The sequence below is a fragment of the Carcharodon carcharias genome, chromosome 31, assembly GCF_017639515.1.
Source record: "Carcharodon carcharias isolate sCarCar2 chromosome 31, sCarCar2.pri, whole genome shotgun sequence".
NCBI lineage: Eukaryota > Metazoa > Chordata > Chondrichthyes > Lamniformes > Lamnidae > Carcharodon > Carcharodon carcharias.
Window position 1 is genome coordinate 3,324,090 of NC_054497.1, and position 23,841 is coordinate 3,347,930.

Sequence of the window (23,841 nt, forward strand, 5' to 3'; positions counted from 1 at the left end):
TCACCTACCCTGATGTATTGGGTTGCTATAGGTATAAACTACCTATGCATTGGTATGCATTTCCTGTTGTGATTTTTTTTTTTCTTAAATATCTGTGTTATGAGATTGCAGGCTCTGGTTCTGTGGGGCAAGTTTCTGAATTGCTCCTTAACTTATAAATTTGTATGTATCAACTTCCCATAGTAACGCTAGGGGGCAATTTCCTGGTAAATACAGTTCGTAATGCACATGGGTGAATTTAACCTTTTGTATTTTTTTAACTTTGGTCCTACAGCTGTCGTCATGTTTTCAGAGTATTTTTAAGTGCTTTTTCCTGATTGCATTGCTTTTACTATAGATTGGATAGAGCTGAAAGTCCTGCAAAAGATAAATTTGTTTCTCCAGATTTATGGTGATTTGAACTGTTGTTTCTTATTGCTACTTAAAGCTATCCTGATTTCTGTGCTGCTCCCTTATTCTTCCTCCTTCACCTTGCAAGTTGCCGTCCCTGCAGTGCAATCCTAGATTGATTGCTTGGTCCTGCTTGCCAGTCTTTTCCCAGATTCTCTGAACTAGAAAGTCCCTTCAGTCTTCAATCCTCTGAAGCCTTGCATTGCTTCCCCCCGCCTTTTCTGTTCAACATTTGGTTTTTCAGTTGAAGTCGATTGTTATAAGATTTGTGGGCTGGGTGGGAGAGAACTTTGCAGATTGTGGGCTAGGTCTGTGCATTTTCTTTTCTGCCATGTCCCTCGATTCCTTTCTCCCTACCCGCCCCTGTCCACTATTATTGCTCATCACTTCAGATCCTCTTACATAGTGTTTATCGCTGTAGTCTCCACAGGTCTGTTTGTGTTTCTGTGATCCTAATCTCTTTGTTTTCCCCCCGCCTTCCCTCCCCCTCCTAGCTGAGTTTTCTACCTACCTGAACTTCTGTCGCTCCTTACGTTTTGACGACAAGCCCGATTACTCGTACCTGCGCCAGCTTTTCAGGAACTTATTCCACCGACAGGGCTTCTCATACGACTACGTCTTTGATTGGAACATGCTGAAGTTTGTAAGTGCAGGCGTGTTAAATGTGTTAAGTGTGTAAATTTGGCGGAAATGTTTTTTTTTCCTTCTGAAATGTTTTCCTTGGATGTTAACCGCAAGAAAATTGTGCTTTTATATAGTGTCAACACCTTTCTTGGGACGCCTTGAAGCATTTCATGTGCAATGCGCTTACTTTGAGCTGCAGCAACTCCTGTAGGAATACCAGGCAGGAACATAAAGTTACATTGCACCCATAGCAACCTCCAGGCGTCTCTATGCTTAACCATGAGGTAGCTGTGGCTTGGGCAGCACACTTGTCTCCGAGTCAGGTTGTGGGTTCAAGTCCTACTTAAGGGACTGGAGCGCAAAATCTGGGCCCAGAATACAGCACAGAATTGAGTGCGTGCTGCACTATCTGAGGTGCTATCTTTTAGAATTAGACTTCAGAACAGAGGTCCGGACTGAAGAACAGGGTAGTTCTCTCTGATGTCCTGTCCAACACAACCGACGATATTATTTTTTAAAAATATATTATCTAGCCATTTTCATATTGTAGGCCCTTACAATGATCATATTGGCTGTGCTATCAAGTGCCTTGGGATGCTGTTTGGTTGTAATAGGCACTATACAAATGCAAGCTTTTCTTTAATAGACGATTATATTTTGAAGTGCTGCTGTCCATATAAATAAAAAGCTGAAAAATGATATCTTTACATTTAGAAAGCAGAGTAATGCGTTTTAAATGGGGAAGGGATCTCTTTGTGCATTAATACGTTGAAGCCCACTTTTATACCCAGAGGCCCAACCATTGTGATCCAAAAGGAGCCATCCCTCCTGTAAAGAGAAACTGGTCCCCGTTAGTCACCGGCTACCAATTTGTCTTGTTTATTTTTAGTTAAGCTGGCAAGTCATATGCCTCTGAGTAATTGCAGCATGAAATTCTTCAGCTCAGCTTCTAATGCAGAGGGTTTGGTGATTCACCTCAAGGTGATTCGTTGTCGAATGGCTTTTACTTCAAGTGTTGACAATCTGTGTACCTCGGCCAACAGTCCCCCTGCAGCATGGCCCTGAACATTAGCTTTCCCCCATCCTTTACCTACAGCCCCATGTTTTTTTAAAAAAATTCACCCTTTTATTAATATTTCTCATAGAAAAATCCCAAATTCTCCCATCGCTAGCCTTGCACCGCCCTTACACTAACCACATGTTTGGCATTAATCAGGAAGTGCTTGGTCCCAGTACACCCCACAGGAGAATATCTGAGGAATGACAGAGCTCTGGGCCCCCATTCTTTTCCCACTCAACCTTGTGTGCAAAGTGATGGAGGAATGCCTTGCATGCTTGGAAAAGAGGTACTGCAATAATCACGTCTTTTGTTTGGAATAGGCCAGCAAAATAGAGAGGGAATTAATTATTAAAGATCAACAGAGAATAGCCAAAAGATGGGACACTTGAAAAAGTGTTCAAGAAAGGGATAGCTGGACAGTCAGCATATGGAAGAGGGGAATGGTCAATGGTTTGGGTGGAAAGTGAATCGGTTGCTTTGCCTCTTGGGTGAAGAGTTCAAACTGATTTTGAAACCCATTCACCAATGCTCTTGGTGCCTGGGTATTGCTGTCAACTGGAATTGGCACGTGCGTTCTTTTTTCCTTTTAGCCCACACCATTTCTGACACTTTGGTTTCCTTTCCCTTTCTTTCCCTCCAAACCCACACCCACCAAAATACATTGCATTGCCATTCAGTCCTGGGCCAGTGACCTTTTTCCTGATTTTTGCAGGGCGCAGGACGGACCCCAGAGGAAAGTGAGCGTGAGCGCAGGGAGCATGAACGGGAAGAGCGTGTGGTGCAGACACGCAGTTCAGCTACACGAGTCCTTCCACCCGGAACGGGGGCCGGGGCAGTGGGTAACCGGTTACGGAATGGACAAGACGCGGTGCTGCCTACTCAAGCATCTCGGGCACAGCAGTCTGGTCAGTATTCTCTCTGTGTATTGCAATATGGTAGCAATTCACAGCTTTTGATGTTCAAGGATCCTAAGCAGTCGGTTGAGTTCTCTCAAAGCATAACACAACATGTCTCGGTTCAGTTGAAAGCACTGTTGCAGCAGATTTTGGGTTGTGGAGTCAAATTCCATTCTCAAATTAGGAGCAGGAGTAGGCTATTTCGCCTCTCAAGCCTGTTACCTGTTACGGCTAATGTTATGACCGCAGCCGATACTACTGGACTAGTAAGATATCGAGGTGGAACCGGCTTGATAGAGCCTAGCTTTTATTTTTTGTTTAGGACAGCTAGTGAGCAGAGTCACAGGAGTCAGCTGATGAACTTTTAACGTAAGAATAAAACATTTATTAAACAAGAAAAGATGAACTATGTTACAATACTCCTTCCCCCCCAACTATTGCCTCACAGATATTTACAGATTCTTAAGAATGGCACAAGTTACAAAAGCTATCTTATACAGTCCACGTAAACCAATAAGTGACCTGTGGCCAGACACATCACACTCTGAAACCAAGTGACAGATGCCACCCCAACCAGTTGTTCTGGAGATCTCATCAGCTCCCCTCGGATGCTTGTCACGCCAGGAGCTCAACTGGCCTCACTGAACTCTGCCTTTCACATGAGGGTTTCCAATCTCCACTCTTGAAGAACTCGCTTTGGAATCTTCTCCCAAACGACGCTTTCTCTCAGACGCCTTCCACAAGGATCCACCTCCAGGGTTTCCACCTCCCCCCTTCCGATGTTCCTCTCCCCTGGATCACCACGTGTATTCAAGCTTTGCCTTCCACGCCCTCTCTCTTAGATACTCAGCTGTGCCAACAGAGCACCACTGCTTCACATGCCCATAGTAAGGAGTATTTCCAGCATTTTCTGTTTTTAAACCAGAATGATATCTGAATAGCCTTTGGCTGGCTTCTCACAGGCTGCTTCCTGCAGCTGCTTCTCTTTGATTCGGAGCCTTTCTGTCCGCTCCTTGCTTTCACTTCCACTGAACCGGACCTGTTCCCGATTCCTGTTCTTGTTCCTTGACTTAACTGACTTGTCTTCCTGGGACTTTCTTTGGTCCCCACTCCCTGGTTTCTGGGACTTTGTTTTCTTTTGGGAAACCTGCTCTCTGCAATTCCCTCTCCTGTCTAGCTTCCTCCCCTTGTGGTATCCACCGACCCACTGAACTCAAAACTGCTTTTCTGCTGTCTGTCTGCCCCTCTCTACGTGGACCTCCTTTGCCAGGCAACAGCACAGTTTTTTCTACTTTGTTTTAACTTCCCTAAGCCACTTCAAGGGTTGTAAAAACCTCCATTAAAATGCAGGTGTACAAACAAACCCACAGACTTACAGGCAACATTCTCCTGGAGAAAAGCTCTAAATAAAACTAGACCCAGGTTTCACCCTTTTAACCCACAAATAAAACATATTAATTAAACTTAAAGCTAAAACTTAAGAATAAGCTATAGTTTTAAGTTTTTAATACAAATATAACTTAAAACTAACTCTAGTTCCTAACACTAATCTGTGGCCTAACTCTGTATACTTGCCTTTGCCCATAGTTTTGTTAACCAAACATATTAAAAGATATCAATCTCTGATTTAAAATTAATAATTAACCCAGCATCAGCTGCCATTTAGCTTGTTAACTAGCTTACACTATGTAGAAGTATTTCCCAACTTAACTCCTGAAGGACTGGCTCTTAATTTTTTGGACCGTGTCCTGTAGTCCTAGCCTCCCCAGTAGAAATAGTCTCTCTCTTTCTATCTTTCTATCGACCCTTTATGTTGATCTTAATTTCTTAAATTTTGGTCAAGTTATGCCTTAACCTTTTAAATTCCAGAAAATGTAACTTATAGTTTGTGTAATCGCTCCTTAACTAAACCATTGGAATTCAGATATCATTCTGGTTTAAAAACAGAAAATGCTGGAAATACTCAGCAAACTTTCCTCCGCAGTATTTGCAGCATTTTCTGTTTTTATTTCTGATGTCCTGTATCTGCAGCATTTTGCTTTTGTAGCATTCTGCTAAATCTTTGCTGCATCTCCTCCCAGGACTGATATATCCTTCCTAAAGTATGGTGCCCAGAACTGCTTATAGTACTCCAGGTATGGTCTAACCAGGGCTTTGCATAGCTGTAGTATGACTTCTAGCCCCTGTTTTCTAGTGCTCTGAATATAAAGGCCAACATTCACTAGCTTTTTTTGTACTGTTCCATGATATTTTAACGATCTATGCACCGGAACCACAAAGTTTCAATGGGCCTCCACTGCTTCTAGCTTTTCACCATTTTATAGAAGTACCCCGTTCTATCCTTTTAAATAATGAATGACCTTACATTTTCTTGTATTGAAATATTTTCAATATTCATCTAATCTATTAATTAAATTACACTGTTATCCTTCCACCTACCTACACTAAAGGTTGTTTTAAAATTAATTTATGGGATGTGGGCGTCGCTGACCATGCCAGTATTTATTGCACATTCCTAATTGCCCTTGAGAATGTGGTGGTGAGCTGTTGCCTTGAACTGCTGCAGTCCCTGTGGTGTAGGTACACCCACAGTGCTGTTCGGGAGGGAGTTCCAGGATTTTGACCCAGCGACAGTGAAGGAACAGCGGTTATAGTTCCAAGACAGGATGGTGAGTGGCTTGGAGGGGAACTTCCAGGTGGTGGTATTCCAATGTGTCTGCTGCCCTTGCCTTGCTAGATGGTAGTGGTTGTGGGTTTGGAAGGTGCTGCCTAAGGAGCCTTGGAGAGTTTCTGCAGTCCACCTTGCAGATGGTACACACTGCAGCCACTGTTCGTTGGTGAAGGGAGTGAATGTTTGTGGATATGGTGCCAATCAAGCTACTTTGTCCTGGATAGTGTCAAGCTTCGAGTGTTGTTGGAGCTGCACTCATCCAGGCAAGTGGAGAGTATTCCATCACACACTTGACTTGTGGCTTGTAGATGGTGGGCAGGCTTTGGGGAGACAGGTGAGTTACTGGCTGCAGGATTCCTGGCCCCTGACCTACTCTTGTAACCACAGTATTTATATGGGTAGTCCGGTTCAGTTTCTGGTCAATTGTAACTCCTAGGATGTTGATAGTGGGGGTTTCAGCGATGGTAATGCCATTGAATGTGAAGGTTAGATTCCTTGTTGTTGGGGATGATCATTGCCCGCCACTTGTGTGGCGTGAATGCTACTTGTCAGCTCAAGCCTGGATATTGTCCAGGTCTTGCATTTGCACATGGGCTGCTTCAGCACCTGAGTCGTGAGTGGTGCTGAACACTGCAATCATCAGCGAACATCAACTGAGATGATTGACCTCCAACCACCACAGCATCCTTTGTTCCAGGTATGACTCCAACCAGTGGAGAGTTTTCCCCCTGATTCCCATTGACTCCAGGGCTCTTTGATGCCACACTCGGTCAAATGCTGTCTTGATGGCCAAGGGCAGTCCCACTCACCTAATCTCTGGAGTCCAGCTTTTTAGTCCATGTTTGAACCAAGACTGTAATGAGGTCAGAGCTGAGTGAGGTGCAGCCTATGGTTGTCATCAGCAAACTTGAATATGATCATGTACCTCCCATCATACACTGCAACTTGTATTTATGTGGCACTTAGAAACATAGGAAATTAGAGGCATGTCTTCCTGTGCCAGTTGTGAAAGAGTGAGCCTGCCTTCTATGTAATAAAATGTCTAGCGACATTATACAATAGCATATGACACTGATCCACCTGAGATATTAGGGCAGACGACTGAAAGCTTGGCCAGAGGTAGGTTTTAAGTGGTGTCTTGAAAGGAGAAGAGAGAAGTGGAGAGGTTTTGGGAGGAAATTCCAGAGCTTAGGGCCCTGGCAGCTGAAGCCATTAATGGAACGATTTAGAATCTCGCTGTTCAAGGCCAGAATTAGAGGAGTCAAGATGTCTCTGAGGGTTATAGGCTTGGTGGAGATTGCAGATATGGGAAGGAGCAAGGCCGTGGAGAGATTTGGAAAAACAAGGGTTTTAATTTTAAAATTTAGCTGCTTAACTGGGAGCCAATATAGGTCAGTGAGCACAGGGATGATGAATAGGGCTTCATGTGAGTTGGGACTGGGCAGCAGCGTTTTGGGTGACCTCAAGTTTACATAGAATAGAAGATGATGCCGGCCAGGAGTTCCGTACCATAATCAAGTCTGGAAGGAACAAAAGCATGAGTTATGTCGGGTTCGAGTCAGGTAATGTAACAGAGGAGGGAATAGGTGGTCTTAGTCACGGAACAGGTATGTAGTTTGAAGCTCATCTCTGGTTCAGCTATGAAGCTAAAGTTGTGTACAACCTGGTTCAGCCTCAGGATAGTTGCCTTGGAGAGGGGGCTGGAGTCAGTGGCTAGGGAACAGACTGCGGCAGGGACCGAAGACAAGAGCTTGGGTCTTCCCAATACTTGGTGAAAAGTTCTACTCGTCAGCCAGGCATTTTGATCATTTGGAAACAGTGAAGAGGTGGTAGTGAGGCAAAGTTGGCTATCGTCCATGTTCACATGGAAACCAATGTTGTATTTTCAGATGTCATTGAGGAGAAGTGTGTAGATGAGAAAGGGATGGAGGTGAAGAATAGTTCCTTGGTTTGGTTGGTAGGAGGGTGGAGGGGGTTGGCAGATGGGCAGCAGAGGTAACTGTGCAGGGGGCAGGAAGCGAATCATTGAAGTGATTCTCTGGCAACATTTGGAACCAGGTGAGTGCAGTCTGACTCAGCTGGACAATGGTAGAGAAACATCTTAATGTTAATGAATACAGGGAGTAGCTGATATCTTAGGATTGATTCTTGTGGGACGCAACTTGTCACATGCTGCACATTAGAGTACCTGCCCATTATTTCTACCCTCTGTGCCCTGCTGTTCAACCATTCTCTGAATCAGGTCAATAATTTTCCCTCCCTTTCATAAGCTTCAGCTTGATATTGAACAGTTTTTTACTAGGGAGTTTATCAAATGCCTTCTGGAAGTTTTTCTTGGAATCAGGAGCTTCAGTTATGAAGATGGATTGGCAAAGCTGGGGCTTTGGAGAAGAGAAGGTTGAGAAGAAATTTGATAGTCAAAATTGAGGTTAGAGGAGATGGGGAGAAGCTGTTCCCACTGCTGGAAGGAATAAGAGGCACCAATTTTATGGTAATTGGCAAAAAAAAAAGCAGTGGCGACATGAGGGAAACTTAGATGCAGCAAACGGTTAGTGCCTGAGTGTGCTGGAGGCAGATTCAACTGGTTTTCAAAAAGAGAATTGGAAAATTATCTGAAGAGGAAAAATTTGCAGGGCTATGGGGAGAAGAGGAGTAGGTGAGGAAATGGTAGTAAGTGAATTGCCCAAGCATAGAGCTGGCATAGACCTGATGGGATGAATGGCCTCCTTCTGTGCTGTAACCTTTTGTGATATAAGTTCATATAAATAACACCCATCGATGTCCCTAATCCACTACTTTAGTCACCCCTTCAAATAAAAATTGCCAAGTTCGTCAAACATGACTTATCCTTTACAAAACCATGCTGGATATCTCCCATCAGCTGAATGAGTGTTTTTATGTTGTTCAGTCACCCTATCCTTAATTATAGACTCTAGTAATTTCCTGACAACCAATATTAGGTTGTATGATATAACCTTAATAAATCTGGAATATAAAGCTGATGTCAGTAATGGTGACCATGAAACCATCGTTGATTGTTTTTAAAAAAAAAAAGTGCATCTTGTTCACTAATATCCTTTAAGGAAGGAAATCTGTCATTCTTACCTAGTCTGGCCTACGTGTGACTCCAGACCCATAGCAGCTGCAGTACCCTATTGGGTCATTACCCTCCAGTGATATAAGCATTCCAGTTTAAAGTTAAATTTAAATTCTTCTGTGAAAATTACAGTTTTTAAGTTCTGCCTTTCAACAAAAGCTCTTTGTAACTGCTGCTATTGTTTGGCTCAAACCCAGGACCCATCCTTGCTCTGTTTGCTGAGTTATCTAATCTCAGCCATCATAACAGTAGACTGGTTTAGTTTCTATCAGTTACCTGGACTGTGAACGTGTGAAATTGGCCAGTGTTCCTGTTTTTTTTTACCTTTTACTCTTTCATGGGAGGTGAGCATCATTGGCAAAGCCAGCATCGTTGTCCATCCCTAATTGTCCTTGAACTGAGAGGCTTGCTAGGCCATTTCAGAGGACAGTTAAGAGTCAACTGCATTGCTGTGGGCCTGGAGTCACATGTAGGCCAGACCAGATAAGGACAGCAGATTTCCTTCCCTAAAGGGCATTAGTGTGTACCAAATGGGCCTTTACAACAATCAATCATCGATCTGAGACCAGCTTTCTATTCCAAATTTATTAATTGAATTTAAATTCCACCAGCTGCCCTGGTGGGATTTGAACCCATGTCCTCAAGAGCATTAGCTTGGGCCTCTGGATTACCAGTCTAGACATCACCACTTTGCCACCATCTCCATCTGACCCTGATGGCTACCCACTGCTAACCTATGCAGCAGGGAAAAGTGTGTGGGTGAGTTGAGACAGGATTAGAAACCAAAGTGCTTCTCCTTCCCCTTTCATAGAATGTGTCACGAGCCGTGCCACCCCTAGCATCTAGAATCCCAGCTAAAAAATATGGCTATTTGGCCAGAATGTTGAACAGGATGAGTGTGAAACAACCATGTGGCAGAGCCCAATACCTTCAGGAGAACAGGAAAGAGGTTTATTGGTAAACTTTTTACGGAGTTGAAGGTGAATGTAGAAGACTTAATTCTGAGGGGAATGCTGGAGCTCAGCGCTGTGCTTGGTGTATAGACTGTTGTGAAGTGGTTTAGTTACTTTCATCTTGGCTCTGCATTCAGTACAAGTTGGCCTTGTCGAGACAGATAAGCAGAGCATTCCAGTTAAACATCATCTCTGAAGTGTTTCCTGACGAACAGAAAACCAAACCCTTTTTTCTCTCCTGTGCGACAGATGTGATTCAACAAAGTGCCTTTTGTGTTTTCCTTTTGCTGCAGCTAATACCTCACCGAGACCCATCTCTCGGGCCGAGAGAGAGCGCAAAGTGAGCATGAGGTTACATCGAGGCGCTCCCGCCAACGTTTCTTCCTCTGATCTCACGGCGCGGCAAGATGCTTCACGCATTTCAGCATCACAGGTACTGACTGGGCTGCCACCATTTCCTTGTCACTGTGACGTTTTCCCAGCTCTCTCGCCGATTTCCGTTTTAATTAACTTTGGGCAGGGGAGGTGCGTTGGCTGTTGAATCTTGTGATTGGCAATGGCGTGAGAGCCTGGTAACATGGCCTGGCGCTGTTGTGATTCCGTCACGGGAAAGGAGGCCTGGATTAATGCAGAGACTGACTTTGAATTCCACCACAATTCGAATTCTTTATATATTTTATTTAAAAAAAACTGTAAAAAGGACCATGAGGCTTTTTTTAAAAAAAGGAAACCTGTATTTGTAAAGTCTGACCTGTACCTGCCTCCAGTCCTACACATGGCTGATTCTTAACGTTCCTCTGAAGTTGATGAACAAGTGACTGAGACCCATTTAGTGATGGAGTGGAAAGGCCAGTGTGTATCACCTTTCGTGCCTCTAGAAAGCTGCCCTGGCACAACTGTTTACAGCTTTGTAGATTATCTGGGAGAGGGCCTTGTGACGCAGTGGGTAGTGGTCCTGCCTCTGAGCCAGGAGCTCCGGGTTCATGTCCCATCCCAGGGCTCGATGGCCAGGGAAGCTGTATTTGCAACACGGCCAGATGGGTTGAGTACCAACCTGCAAATCCTTCCATTGGCCAGCATAAGAGCGGGAGAGATTCCTGGCCAGCCATCTGATGGAAAGAACATTGGACTCTCCATCGCTGTCCAGAGCTCCAGACTACAATATGCAAGTTGCCACACAACACATCACCACAAGAGTGTCTGGGATTAGGGAGCTGTTGAAATCAAACAGCTGTGTTGTAACTTCCAGTAACTCTTTATTGTTTTGCAAAGGGATACTTCTGCCTCATGAATTTTGACTCATGCTGGACTGCAGTGCCATCAATGCTTGCTGCTGTCTGATGGCAGTACTGGTATAAGTGTAGATGATTGCTGGCAGGCCATTGCGCTGTGGAAGCCTTCACTGCCAAGCTTGATTTTGCCTGACAAAGAATGGCCACTTTAACTTACAACCTTCTCCCCAGCCTATGGTTAACTGTAGCATGCTCACTTCTTCTCTGGCGAGAAGAGGATATTTTTAGTTGGCCAAAAAAGTAGTTTTTGTCAAGTTGTCAGTCAAGTGATGGAGAGAGGGTCACGAGTTGGTAATTAAAAACAGAAAAATACTCGGACAGGACAAGCAACATCTGTGGAGAGCGAAACAAGAGTTAATGTTCTAGATCAGTTCTGCTGAGAGGTCACTAATGGAAATGATTATTGACCCTGAAAGGTTAACTCTTGTTTCTCTCTTCACAGCTGCTGCCAAACCTGCTGAGTATTCCCAGCCCTTTATTAATTTGAATTTCCAAGCATCTGCAGTGTTTTGCTGTTGTCACAAGTTTTTCTCTTTGCCTTCCAAGTAGTGTTTTTCTTTTGCAGTTCAGAACAGAATGTGAATTGGCCTGATACTGCACAGATCTGTTTTCTAACTGCATGTATTGTTAATTCCTCTGTTCTGAGACCTGTGCGGTAAAAGTACTGCAGCATGGAGGCTGCTTAGTCATACAGCTCTTTGGGGCCCTCTAGTGGTGCAACCCAACATTGTTGCAACACAAAGGAAGAAATACTTGGATCATGGGCAACCCAAATGCTTTAACTGTTGCCAGATGTCCGATAGGTTTGATTTCATATTCTCTCGCGTATGCATATGTGTGCACACACCCGCCTCCCCTGTTTTATTTCAAACCCAAGTTTCCTCCAGATAGAAAGTGTGCATTTTTGTTTGTTGGTATAAACTCTCTGCTGGAGTATGGTCCAGTGGGTACTGATTGGCTTCCCTCTGCATCTCCAACCAACTGCCCGGCATGCTATTGCAGCTGAGCCTGATTCTTTCAGTTGGCTGGTCTCACTAACGTGACAATGTTTTGTTTCCAGCTGATGAACTGATTGGAAATTGAAAATAGCTGATTTTGTGTACTTCTTCCATTAATTGGTAAACTTAATACTCCTTTTGTTTTGAGAGGGTGATCATTACAACCATCATCTCACTCTTATCTCCCTTGCAGACCAGCATGCCCTTTGAACATCTGGCAAAGTGACTAGTGTCCCTCGATCAGCAGGTAGTTTGGTGAGTGGCTCTTCAGTTTCCTTCATGTGCCTGATAGGGGGGTAGGTGGTGGCTTTACCGGTAATGTCACTGGACTAGTAATGCAGAGGCCCAGGCTATAACGTTGTAGGGATATGGGCTCAAATCCCACCATGGCAGCTCGTGGAACTTAATTTCAATTAATGAGTCCCAGCAATAGTGACCATCCCCGTTGGGAGTGGGCGGGGGGAGGGGGGAAGGGGGAAGGGGGAGGGGTGGGGGGGTGGAGGAGGGGGGGTGGAGAAGAGGGAGGAGGAGGAGAAAGATGCCATCTGGTTCACTAATATCCTTTTCAGGAAGGAAATCTGTTGTCCTTACCCGGTCTGGCCTACGTGTGACTCCAGACCTGCAGCAATGTGGTTGACTCTTAACTGCCCTCTTACAATTTTAAAAATTAATATGGATGCTTAAATATATGTTTATAATATTTGCTAATGAGCAGTAGTTAAGAGGAAGGTAGATGAGCATGCAGGAGAAAGGAGTAGAAGGTTATGCCAGTGGGATTAGATGAAGCGTCAGAGGAGGCTTGTATGGAGCATAAACACATATATGGAGTAGTTGACAGCCTTCTGTACTATGGACTCATAAGGTGCAAGTTGCACACTGTAGCACCAAATATAAATTTCAGCTGATGTTCATTGAGTGCTATAATGTTGGAAGTTCTTGCCAGCATAGTTAATGCTGCTGCTAGTAAGCTGTGCACTCCATAAGGTTTTGGGTTCAGCCTTATTTTCCTGTACAGATCTGTAGTCTCCCCTGATGTATAGCCACAAGCACTTCCTCTGATACCTGATGTCCACTTTCTGCTTTGGTTGATAGGGTTCCTTTCCTTGCTGTCATAGGAACAGGAGTAGACCATTTAGCCCCTCAACCTGTTCTGCTATTCAGTGAGGTCATGGCTGATCTGCGACCTAAATCCTTGTACCTGTTTTTGAGCCATGTTCCATAATGCCTTTGGTTAACAGAAGCTTGCCAATCTCCGAATTAACAATTAATCTAGCATCAGTTGCTAATTGTGGAAGGGAGTTCCAAATTTCCAACATGGTGGCACTGGTTGTGGTTGTCTTAAACATGGAATAAATTGTCGGTTCGTTGTGTATGAGGAGTTACCAAGTGAAATTCATGTACATCATTTAAAGTGCCTGTATAAAATTGACTTGGTTTGAGAAGCTTACCCTTCCCCCTCATGCTCTAGTGAGCGAGTGCACCACTCAATTAATGAGGCTACAACATAATCCCGCACATGGACCTGTGTACGTTTAATCTGAGAGCTTTCTCCTTGCCTTTTTAGTATTGATTCCTTGCATAAGTACGGTTTCATATTTCAGTGACCTTGGTTGAGCCTTGGGTGCTGTTTGACTGGGGTGGGGGGAAATGGGACAAGCTGAGCCAAATCTTCTACCCCATTCTTTTGAGACTTGGACGAGGCAAGTGTGGCTGCATTTGTTGCCCTGTCTCAACTTGCCCAGTGAAAGTGGTAGTGGGCTTTCCCCTTAGGACCGTTGGCTATCTCTTTCATCTTGTCCTCTGCTTCTGCTGTTCTGGACTGTAGGGAATCCCAGGTCCTGGCTCAGCATCATGAAGTAATGGTGCTGCCAGTCCCAAGTCGGGTTGCAGTGTGGCTTGGGAAGAATATTGGAGGTGATGCTGTTTCTGTAATCTTGCTGCTCGGTATGGCCTCTGGTGCTGGGAGTGTAAATGTGCTCTGCACCCACACCTTCACCAGGAGTCGCCAGGCCTTGATTAGAAACAGAAGATTGTCTTTCACTTTGACATTCCAAAAGACACTGGCCAGTCACAGGCGCCGTGCAGTGCCTCGCCCTTCAGTTGGCTAATTTCGCACAGTTTGAAACTTGGTGCCTCCAAATCACCATATGGCATTGATGGGATAAACTTGCTGAGCATCCAGCTTGCGCTAAAGATCGCAGGTTCAGTTGGCCAGGCTTGATTAGCTGATAGCTAGAGTTGCAGGTTCCTAATCGCAACCTGGCTTAGGGAAAGGTTTAATTTGCTGCTAACAGTAGCCGATGAACCACCTTCCAATTGGAAGCTCCTGGTTTGAGACGGGATCCATCTCCACTTCTTTGCCATCGGTGGTTAAGCAAATTCCGGCTGTCCAAATTGAGACGCTCCATAGGTCAGTTGGATGAGTACCAAATTCCCTAGGAAGCGGGTAGCAAGTTCATAGGGTGAAAGGAGAGAACTGGGGAATCGATGTCCCCTCTAACTTCTGTTTGCTGTGTGTGGTCGATTGTAGCACCGCACGGTTCCTTTAAGATTGACACATGCACACATCTTAAAGGGCGCATTGCTTGTTCCATGGCTTGTTTGTTCCCTGCAGTCACATTCCCAATTGCTGTATCAATGCAAATTAAGGAAACATTGGTCGGGATAATACTTTAATAACGGTGAACTTTTCTTTCCCCCACCTCCAGATTCCTTCGCTGATTTTCACCAATGATGGGGCGATTTCTCCAACATTGACCACTGCGATGGAGCCTTCAGGGAGGATATCAGAACAGGGCTCGTATTCACCCACTATTTTATTTGTGCGAGAATAGAGGATGCAAGGCCTCCATTTCACTCTGAGCACGCTTACAATGATCTTGTGTCAATCACCTCAGATTTATTATATACTTTCTTTTTCCCCCCGCTTGTTTGGAAGTTTTCTTTTCCTCGAAGAAAACCCAGATTTAATTTTGCACCCCCACCCCCCCCAACCCCCAACCAAACCCCCGGAAAGAAGTTCTGCGCCCCAACCTCAAATAGTCAAGGACTTTGAACTTTCCAAGCAGCCAATTATAAAGAAGCCGCCTGTCTTGTTTTCCCCTCCTTTCAAATGCTATCCCTCCCCTTCTCTGAGAGCGCGTGCTTACCTCCCAAAAGGTAGTTAATGCTAGGAGGTGAAGGAAAGAGGAAGCAAATCTTTTAAAATGGCTTTGACAGGACCCTTTTTTTTTTTAGGACATGTAGTAGCCTCTTGTCCCAGTCATACCAAGTCTGGTCATTTTTGTATATTTAAAAACAAAACGGGGAAGCCCCCACAACATGAATTTTAAGTTAAGCAACCCAGCCCCGAGGTGGCTTGGCGCTCAACACCTCGAACTGCAACTGAGGGCAAGGTATCCTGGTATGGTTAAAGTGGTACTGGAATCGCCTTTGGCTTAGGTGACAACACTGGGATTCCTGTACTTAAAGAGTTTATTTCAGGCCATCTACTTTTCCCACTGCAAAAAAAAAATTCAATCTCAATTTTCCAACTCCTTGTAGGTGTTAAAATCACTTCCTAGCCTGTCCTCTGTCTCCAGGGTGACTAGACTGTCATGTTTTAAAAAAAAAGTAACTCTTGCATATATTTTAAGAAAAAGAACGACACAATTTTTAAATAGAAGCACTATTCGTGTGAAGGGGATGGGGAAATCTTTCAACAAACACTCATTAAAGAGTGTGTGTGTGTGTCCAATCAGAACCGTTTGTCCTTTTTGTGTCAACTATATATATAATATATCATATATGTATGTATTACGGTATATATAGTGTTGACAAAACCAGTGGCATTGGAACCGCATTGGCTGCTAATTTTTGAAGAATGTGTATATATTTATTTTGTAGGGTATTGTTTTAAAAGCTTTATTGTGTTCAGTTGGTCGTGTTTCCTTTCAAAAAGTAGGAAAAACTTCGGTGGGGGGGGAGGGGGTGGGGTGCAGGGAAATCTGGATGAAGGTTCTTAATCCAGGTGTAACATTTCAGTGCCACATTCCCATTCACCACCCCCACTCGCCGATCTACAGGTTAAGGACATTTAGCCAAACCAACACTCAATATTACATTTTGTTTTTTTTTTTAAAAAGGCGAGCCAGTGTGATTTTTGATTTTCGTTGCTGTTTGCCAACATCTGGAGTCATTGCTGTTTGCCAACATCTGGAGTCATTGCCTCAACGGCGACTCCTCTGACATCAGGTGGACCTGGGGCTTAACGCCATGTGCTGGCATCTCTGCTAACTACCCAGAGAACGATCTGAGCACGCGCAGAGCCTTGTAACCTGGTAGTTCTGAAATGCACAAAGTTCGAGATATTTGGGGGAAGGTGAAGACCTGGAAGACAGCTTTGTAGTGAGCTAGTTCAAATAAAACTTTTTTTTGGCTGTCAAATTGCCAACATGGGGCTTATGCTGCACTTCTCCCCAGCCCTCCCCCTCCCCTGTCAACAACCACAGCTCAGGCAGATCCAAAGGGGGGTCCTGTTATTCTGCACAAATAAGGCGGTGCAGATGGTGGCTCCACTCGATTGTATCTGGCAGTGGGAAAGGATAGAGCAGAAAATTGGACAAACGTGCTGCAATTAAGGTTAAATATCAAGGTTTTGGAGGGAATTTGTTGGAGGAGCTGTAAATGCAGCACTAGCTGCTTGGGTTCCACTTGGTGCTCCACATTGATGCCAGATTCCCAGCCTGCCAGTGGCCTTCTCTCGGATCTTGCGCTTTTTAGTACAATCAGCAGGACTGCCTCTTTTATGATGGGTTTTTCACCTTCCTCAACTGTGCTTGCCTGACCAAAAGCGTTGCGTGAAGAGTTACCCGCTTAACTATTGCCCAGAGAGTAATAAAGGGGGTGGTAAGGTGGTGGTGGAGGTAGGTGGAGAGGAAACACTTGCCAAAATACCTACCAAAAAAAATAAGCCCTTTAAACATTTTCGGTGAGGTAGCAAAGAGACCTGATTGCTTAGAGGAAGATCCAAAGCATCAAAAAAAAAAGTTTCGAGGAAAGAATACATCGTGTTCCAGAGTGCTGAATTTTGTCAGCTTTGGCACGCTGAAATGTTTACATTGAAAAAAAAAATTAACTAGACCCAGGCAATTGCTAAGGGGAGTTTTCCGATCCAGGTGTAAATGTGTGAATAACTACTGTGTATGTGTGTTCTGTGTGCGTGTTCTCTTTTTTTTTCTAAAGGTGTTCAGTGAAATTCTTGCGAATTCAGCAGCCAGAAAGTTGATGGGATGCTCCGCCAAGCTGCGAGGTCACTTGCTGTAACATTATGCTCCGTTGGGCAAAGCTCGAGGTTCCCTAATGTTTCCGGCGTCTCCCCTGATCTTTAGGAACCAAAAGGGTGGAGGTGGGGGAGGGTGGAATGCCTCAATGTCATCTTCCCAAAACTGTCCCTGTGGAGATGGGTTGGTGCTACTTTGTGTGGTAGCAGGAAATTGGAAGGAGGTCCTGGAACTCATTGCAAATTATTCTGAGGGCCAGTGTTCCTATAGGATGGGGCAGGAGGGAGGGATAGATTCCTGCGAGGATTGGTGAGGTCAGATGTTTGGATCTAGCAGAGTAGAGCGTGACCCCTTCCCTAGTTTGCAAACTAAACACGCTCGGCTGATTTTAGGCAAAACCGTTTTGGAATTGGGCAGCAACTGCAGTAGGTGACCTTGCGTGTTCCATAATCTGCTGTGGTAGCGTATCCCTTCACTCAAAATGTAGCAGCATATTCTCCTTACCACTAGAATACGGTTCCATCTTAAATGACCTACTCGGAAGGGGAAAGGAACAGAGGGAAGCTTGTATCTTTTTTAAAATTTTGCTCTCCCAGCTCTGCAGCGGCTCAAATTTTTGGCGTCAAAGCTATTGAGCTTATTGCAAACCCGGGACTGGGGTTTCCGTTACAGGGCGGGGTGTGCATCGGGGAATGGAAGGCTAAACATCTTCAGGGGCCAGACAGAGGGTGTTGGGCGAGCAAGGGCGGGTCCAATTCTACCACCTTGCAGCTTGAAAGCAGAAAATGGTTTACTGTCCCCTGCCGAGTATCTCGTTTCAAGATTCTTACCCACTGGTTTGGACCTGGTGACATTTTTTTTCCAGAGTGGAAATATATAATCACAATGCATTTCGTTTTTCTGTACTGTAAACTTGAACGTCACCCTCAAAATTTTTTTGAGATATTAACTGTGCACCGATGCTAACGTCCCCCCCCTCTTTGATGACTTTTTTCGGTTTTATATTTAATACACGCGATTCCTAAGTTATTTTCCCATGGATTTTTTTAACATTGGTATTTCATAAATAACTTTTTTGAGATTTTTTTGTATTTGTGTAAATAGCGAGTTTTTTGATTGTAAAGTGAAAACTGTTGCTTCTTTAGTACTGATGTCAAACAGTGTAACATAGTTTTAATTTGTGCAAAAAGAGGGGGTGGGCAGATGGGGAGGGCAACATCAAACATTCGGCGTATCCCTTCACATGAGTTGCTGCAAGATGGACTACAGACTAGATCATCTGTCTCTAGCATGTTATTGCTCTAAATGTTGTCCCTTATGAAGGACCAGTGTATTAATCCAACCAGGACTCAAAGGATGATGTTCTTCTCTCCCTACTGGATGACTGGGTAGTGCAGTGTGTTTTTATGCAGTTTTGTTTTTTAAATTTTAAACTGTGCTGTCCTTCTTCACTTTTTTTTAATACTATATCCAAATTCATCCTGGACAAAGAGGTTCAAGGTCCGAAATTAAAAAGGAGCTCTCGTCAGCCGTCAGCTGTCATTGCTGTTGGCTGGCTCCATAACCCTAAAGAGAAGGAAGAGAAGTCCCATGCTTTTAGTGGTTGCCGGAATCGTGAAAACTGAATACGTTGCATTGAAAAGTGGACCTTCCTTTCCAAGGTGGCTGCTGCTATGGTTTTATTGTTGAGGATTGGCACCAGGAGTGTGCCATGGATATTGGTGCCAGCCTTCATCCAAGTGAAAGTAATGGCAAAGACGCCCCCCTGTTCTATATTGTATTTATTGCACACTATCTTATGAATGTATGTGCGTGCGTGTGTGTATTTTTTGGCTATTGACAAGATTCAGGGGAAGGGACTATTTTTTAGCAATTAGCGGCCTTAGACTTTCAGCTCAGTTCAGTTGCTTTCACTCCCAAGTTTTGGCCTGTATGAAGCATGTGGTGGTGGCTCCTTTTTCAGTGTTCTGTCTGACCTGTTATAAGGTGCGACGCAGAGTAACTCTCCATGGGCCACATGCACCTAGAAACTCGGTGATTTTAAATGGAGGAGTGCTTGACATGTTTACATGATACTGACTGCTCTGAGGAGAGAGAAAAACAAGTTAAATTTGGGGGAGGGGTTAATGTTTGCAATAAAATAGCAAATGGGAATGTCCTGTAACTTGGCCGTTAAGTGTTGCCAGCGATAATGTCTAGGCTTTTCTGTGTGTGTAAATGGGGATTGTGTTCTCTTTCCTCTCGAGGAAACCCATCTAAATGTGAACTCGGCTGAAATGTTCAGTGCTTTGAACTGCCCTCCCCACCACCCCTTTTTTAAAAAAAAATGTGCTCTCTGACTATTCTGTCTCGATGTCTAATGTACAGTTCTCTATTCCTGACACTATTTAACGTTATTTACAATGCAATTTAATATGGTTGTTATTTGTGTACATTTTAAAACTTATAAATAAAAGGGAGAGGAAAAACACCAACGCTGTCTTGTTTCAGGGTGATTATTTGGTTAAATGGAATGATTCTGGAATGTCTCTAATGCAGGAGACTTTGGTTAATCAGATTTATGGCCTCTAGATCTACCTACCTTCTTGAGGAACTGCTGGGTTTTAATACCTGTTAATATGTTGGGAAGCTCCTACACACATTGATGTTTGTAGTTACCCATGATTAGGGATGATGAATGTCTTCAGTTTTTGGAGCAAACAGTTGCCGTTGTGATGTACTTTTAAGGGGTGGGCGGGGGGGTGCATCTTGAAACTGCTGCCCATCTCTTCCACTAGAAGACAGGATGGGATGTATAATCCCATGACTCTGTAGGCAAAACAGAGCATCAATCTTGCAGGTCAGGCAGGTCTGTACAGCCTCCCAGTTACCATTGTCTTCAAATAAAGAACCCAAATTACTCTACCGATCCTTGTATGATTGGTATGCGTGAACAGAAAAATGCAACAGTTGATAATTGAGATTTGCTGTGCATGCCTTATTTTAGGATGCTTGAAAATGGGTGGAATTGGGGGAAGTAGCAACATTGGTTTAAACTGTTCATTGACGTGGGAAGGTGCACTATTAAGGTTACAAATCCTGTTTGACTTGAGGAAATATTGGGGTTTTGTAAAGTTAACTGCTTAAGGCTGCAGATTTGGTGACACAAGACTGCTTTAGCGCAGGTGTTGTTCCTGATCTGCTGTTGAGTGATCTGTGACAGAATTAAATGCCTGGGGAAAGGATTAAACTCAACTATGCCACCTGCCATGATTAACCTACTGGTACCTGCTCTTTATGGCATGAAGACTGATCATGATCATTTAGGCAAGCTAGCTATTGGAGGAAGGCTGGCATAAATGAGACCAAATATTTGCATTCCCATTGGCAGTGGAGGAAGAAAAAGCAAGCAGAAAGCAATTGGGGTGCTTAAACATCAATTGAGAGTCTGGCCTTGGGAGGGCAGGTGTCAAATATTTGGTGAACTGAAAATTAGCGGAGCATGCTGATGTGAAGTAGATTAGGAATTTCAGAAATATCCTTTTGAAAAGTACTTAAAGCAGTGTCTCCGCAGTTAAGTAATAGTTTTCTGAGCAATAGTCGCACCACTGGAGTGCCCACAGGTCAGCTTGGATGTGTTCACCTATTTACAAATCATCCTGTTGGAAGGGGTAGGGACTAATTGGATTGGTCTTTCAAAGTCAACACAGGTGTGACAGACTGACTGGATGTCTCCTTTGTTGCTCCAGATCAGAATAGCTACGTTTACGGTAATTTAAGAGTTGATCTCTCTTAGCTTTGTACTCATTATATTGCTAAGTATAATAAACTAAATTGGCTTTACAGGACACAAGATAATTGAAAAAGAGTATTTTAAGCTACATCCTGTCATATAAATTCCTATCACGTTTAAATGGAAATTGTCCTTGTAAACTTGTTGCTTAGGAGGTGCTGCACAGGCAAATTTACATAAATTACTACATCAATATTGATATAGTGAATAGAGAAGTGGACAAACACTACAGATATAAGCGTTCTAATGTAAATGCACATATGATTAAAATTCTGATTAGCCCTAAGAGATCCAGTACCCTGGAAGGTGGTATTTAGTACCCATCATTTCAAAAACTAGTAGTCATTTGATAGTACAGAACTGAAAAAGAAACTTTTTTGTCACAACTTTTTGCCTTACACTCAGGGCAATTCGCAAGAAAATACCAATGTCTGGGGAAGCAACATACTGAAACGAAAAGTGTGTTGTTTGGTTGGAAAGTGGACTCTGGTAGAGGCATTGCCAGGCTGCTTCACTCTGGCAATGTCTTGACCCATCAGAGTCAGGCTGCCTGGTTTAAATTTCAAATAATGCTTGCCTGTTACCTGTCAGTCGTCACCAACAAGTGCATTCTCCATGGCAATGCCTCTACCAACCAGGGTCCACTTGCCAACCAATCAGCACCCTCTTCATACAGTATAAATGTTTTCCTGACCTTGGCATTTTCTTGCAAATTGTCCCTGATGAGTGCAAAACAAAAAGCTTAGACAAAAAATGATGTCTTTTTTCAGCAAATACTAAAAACTTCAGTATATTATTCAAGGTGATTTGGGGCAGTTGGTAAAATGTACAAATGCCCTGCAATATCCAGATATCGAAATTCAAATGGTGCAGGATATGACAGCAAAGATTAAGCGTTCAATTAGAAATCAAGGAGATAAAGCCTGTTTTCCATGATTAGGCCTCTGGAACAAAGAAACAAGTTTTTAATGCTGTTAAAGTGAGCTGTGGCAAATCATGAAGTTCTGTTTAATAGTGAAATGTACTAGAGAAATGCGTAAATCAGCATTGATGCAAGACTCTTACCACAAAGGCACAACATGTATAATGTGTAGACATTTCCCTGGGGTTTGTTCAAAATAATTTGTTTTCCTGTAATTGTTACTTATTTGTTTTCAGTTACAAATGAGGATCATAAGGTTATATTTTGGGACAAAAACAGAATTACCTGGAAAAACTCAGCAGGTCTGGCAACATCGGCGGAGAAGAAAAGAGTTGACGTTTCGAGTCCTCATGACCCTTCGACAGAACTTGAGTTCGAGTCCAAGAAAGAGTTGAAATATAAGCTGGTTTAAGGTGTGTGTGTGGGGGGCGGAGAGAGAGAGAGAGGTGGAGGGGGGGTGTGGTTGTAGGGACAAACAAGCAGTGATAGAAGCAGATCATCAGAAGATGTCAACGACAATAGTACAATAGAATACATAGGTGTTAAAATTAAAGTTGGTGATATCTAAACGAATGTGCTAATTAAGAATGGATGGTAGGGCACTCAAGGTATAGCTCTAGTGGGGTTTTTTTTAATTATATAATGGAAATAGGTGGGAAAAGGAAAATCTTTATAATTTATTGGAAAAAAAAGGGAAGGGGGAAACAGAAAGGGGGTGGGGATGGGGGAGGGAGCTCACGACCTAAAGTTGTTGAATTCAATATTCAGTCCGGAAGGCTGTAAAGTCCCTAGTCGGAAGATGAGGTGCTGTCCCTCCAGTTTGCGTTGGGCTTCACTGGAACAATGCAGCAAGCCAAGGACAGACATGTGGGCAAGAGAGCAGGGTGGAGTGTTGAAATGGCAAGCGACAGGGAGGTTTGGGTCATTCTTGCGGACAGACCGCAGGTGTTCTGCAAAGCGGTCGCCCAGTTTACGTTTGGTCTCTCCAATGTAGAGGAGACCACATTGGGAGCAACGAATGCAGTAGACTAAGTTGGGGGAAATGCAAGTGAAATGCTGCTTCACTTGAAAGGAGTGTTTGGGTCCTTGGACGGTGAGGGATATATTTTGGGACTGCAGCTTTAAATTTAGGGTAAATTAAGGGGCTCATGTGACTTGTTCTGAAGTCTGCCTGACAGCATAACAGGCAGTGTGGTTTGATCATTAGAGATCAAAGGAAAGCTGAGGTTTTATTGAAGAGGTGGAAGATATTTACACTTGGAGACAATAACAGCAGCCTCTTTAGACTCTAAGTCTCCCATAGTCCCAGAAAGATGGTGTGGGTACTGGGTTGTGAACAGTTGTGCTGTAAATGGTCCATTTACTTCTAAGACGAAAGGGAGTTGGGATCAAAGATAGCTAATTAGCATTTCTTCCTTGATACAAGGTTAATGTGTTTCACATTGCCATGGGGAAGAAGGCAGAGGGCACCATTTTTGAGATTGGGTTACGGCTTCCTTGAATCAATGAGTATAACAGCAGATGTTTTGTGTGGTTACTGGACAGAAAAGGCTGTTTAGCTTTGCAATCTACCGCAGTAGGATACTCAGTTGGGAAACAAGCGTCTCCAGTTGAAGAGACACATTTTGCTGCCTCCCAGGATTCTGGGAGATTTGCTTTGGCTTGGCCAGAAAGGAGAGTCATCATAGGAAACAGGCTTTACTGGTGGATTTAAGGAGCTCTCCAAAAACTGAGGAAAGTGTCTGGAGAAGGCCATTCGAAGTTCCTACTCGGCGAAGCAGGGATATGGGAACTCATTGGAAGCTGGAAGTAACTGTGGACTGCTTGCTAAAAGTACTGTAATTCTGTGGGCAGTGTGATAGCTATATAGGGGAGATGTCACTTTCTATAATTAAAGTTTAAGTG

At 43.8% G+C, this 23,841-nt stretch overlaps 1 protein-coding gene across 4 annotated transcripts in view; it reads left to right on the plus strand.

Moving 5' to 3' along the window:
• The window catches only part of LOC121271538 (casein kinase I), a 78,716-nt gene extending 59,000 nt beyond the window's left edge, over window positions 1-19,716 (plus strand). For all 4 annotated transcript variants that reach the window (XM_041177520.1, XM_041177521.1, XM_041177523.1 and 1 more), the window contains exons 7-11: window positions 885-1,033; window positions 2,787-2,979; window positions 9,985-10,124; window positions 12,175-12,236; window positions 14,690-19,716. In XM_041177520.1, the coding sequence (XP_041033454.1) occupies window positions 885-1,033; window positions 2,787-2,979; window positions 9,985-10,124; window positions 12,175-12,207 (515 nt within the window). In that variant the 3' untranslated portion in view covers window positions 12,208-12,236; window positions 14,690-19,716. The remainder of the gene's footprint in view (window positions 1-884; window positions 1,034-2,786; window positions 2,980-9,984; window positions 10,125-12,174; window positions 12,237-14,689) is intronic.
• The last annotated feature ends 4,125 nt before the right edge of the window (window positions 19,717-23,841 follow it).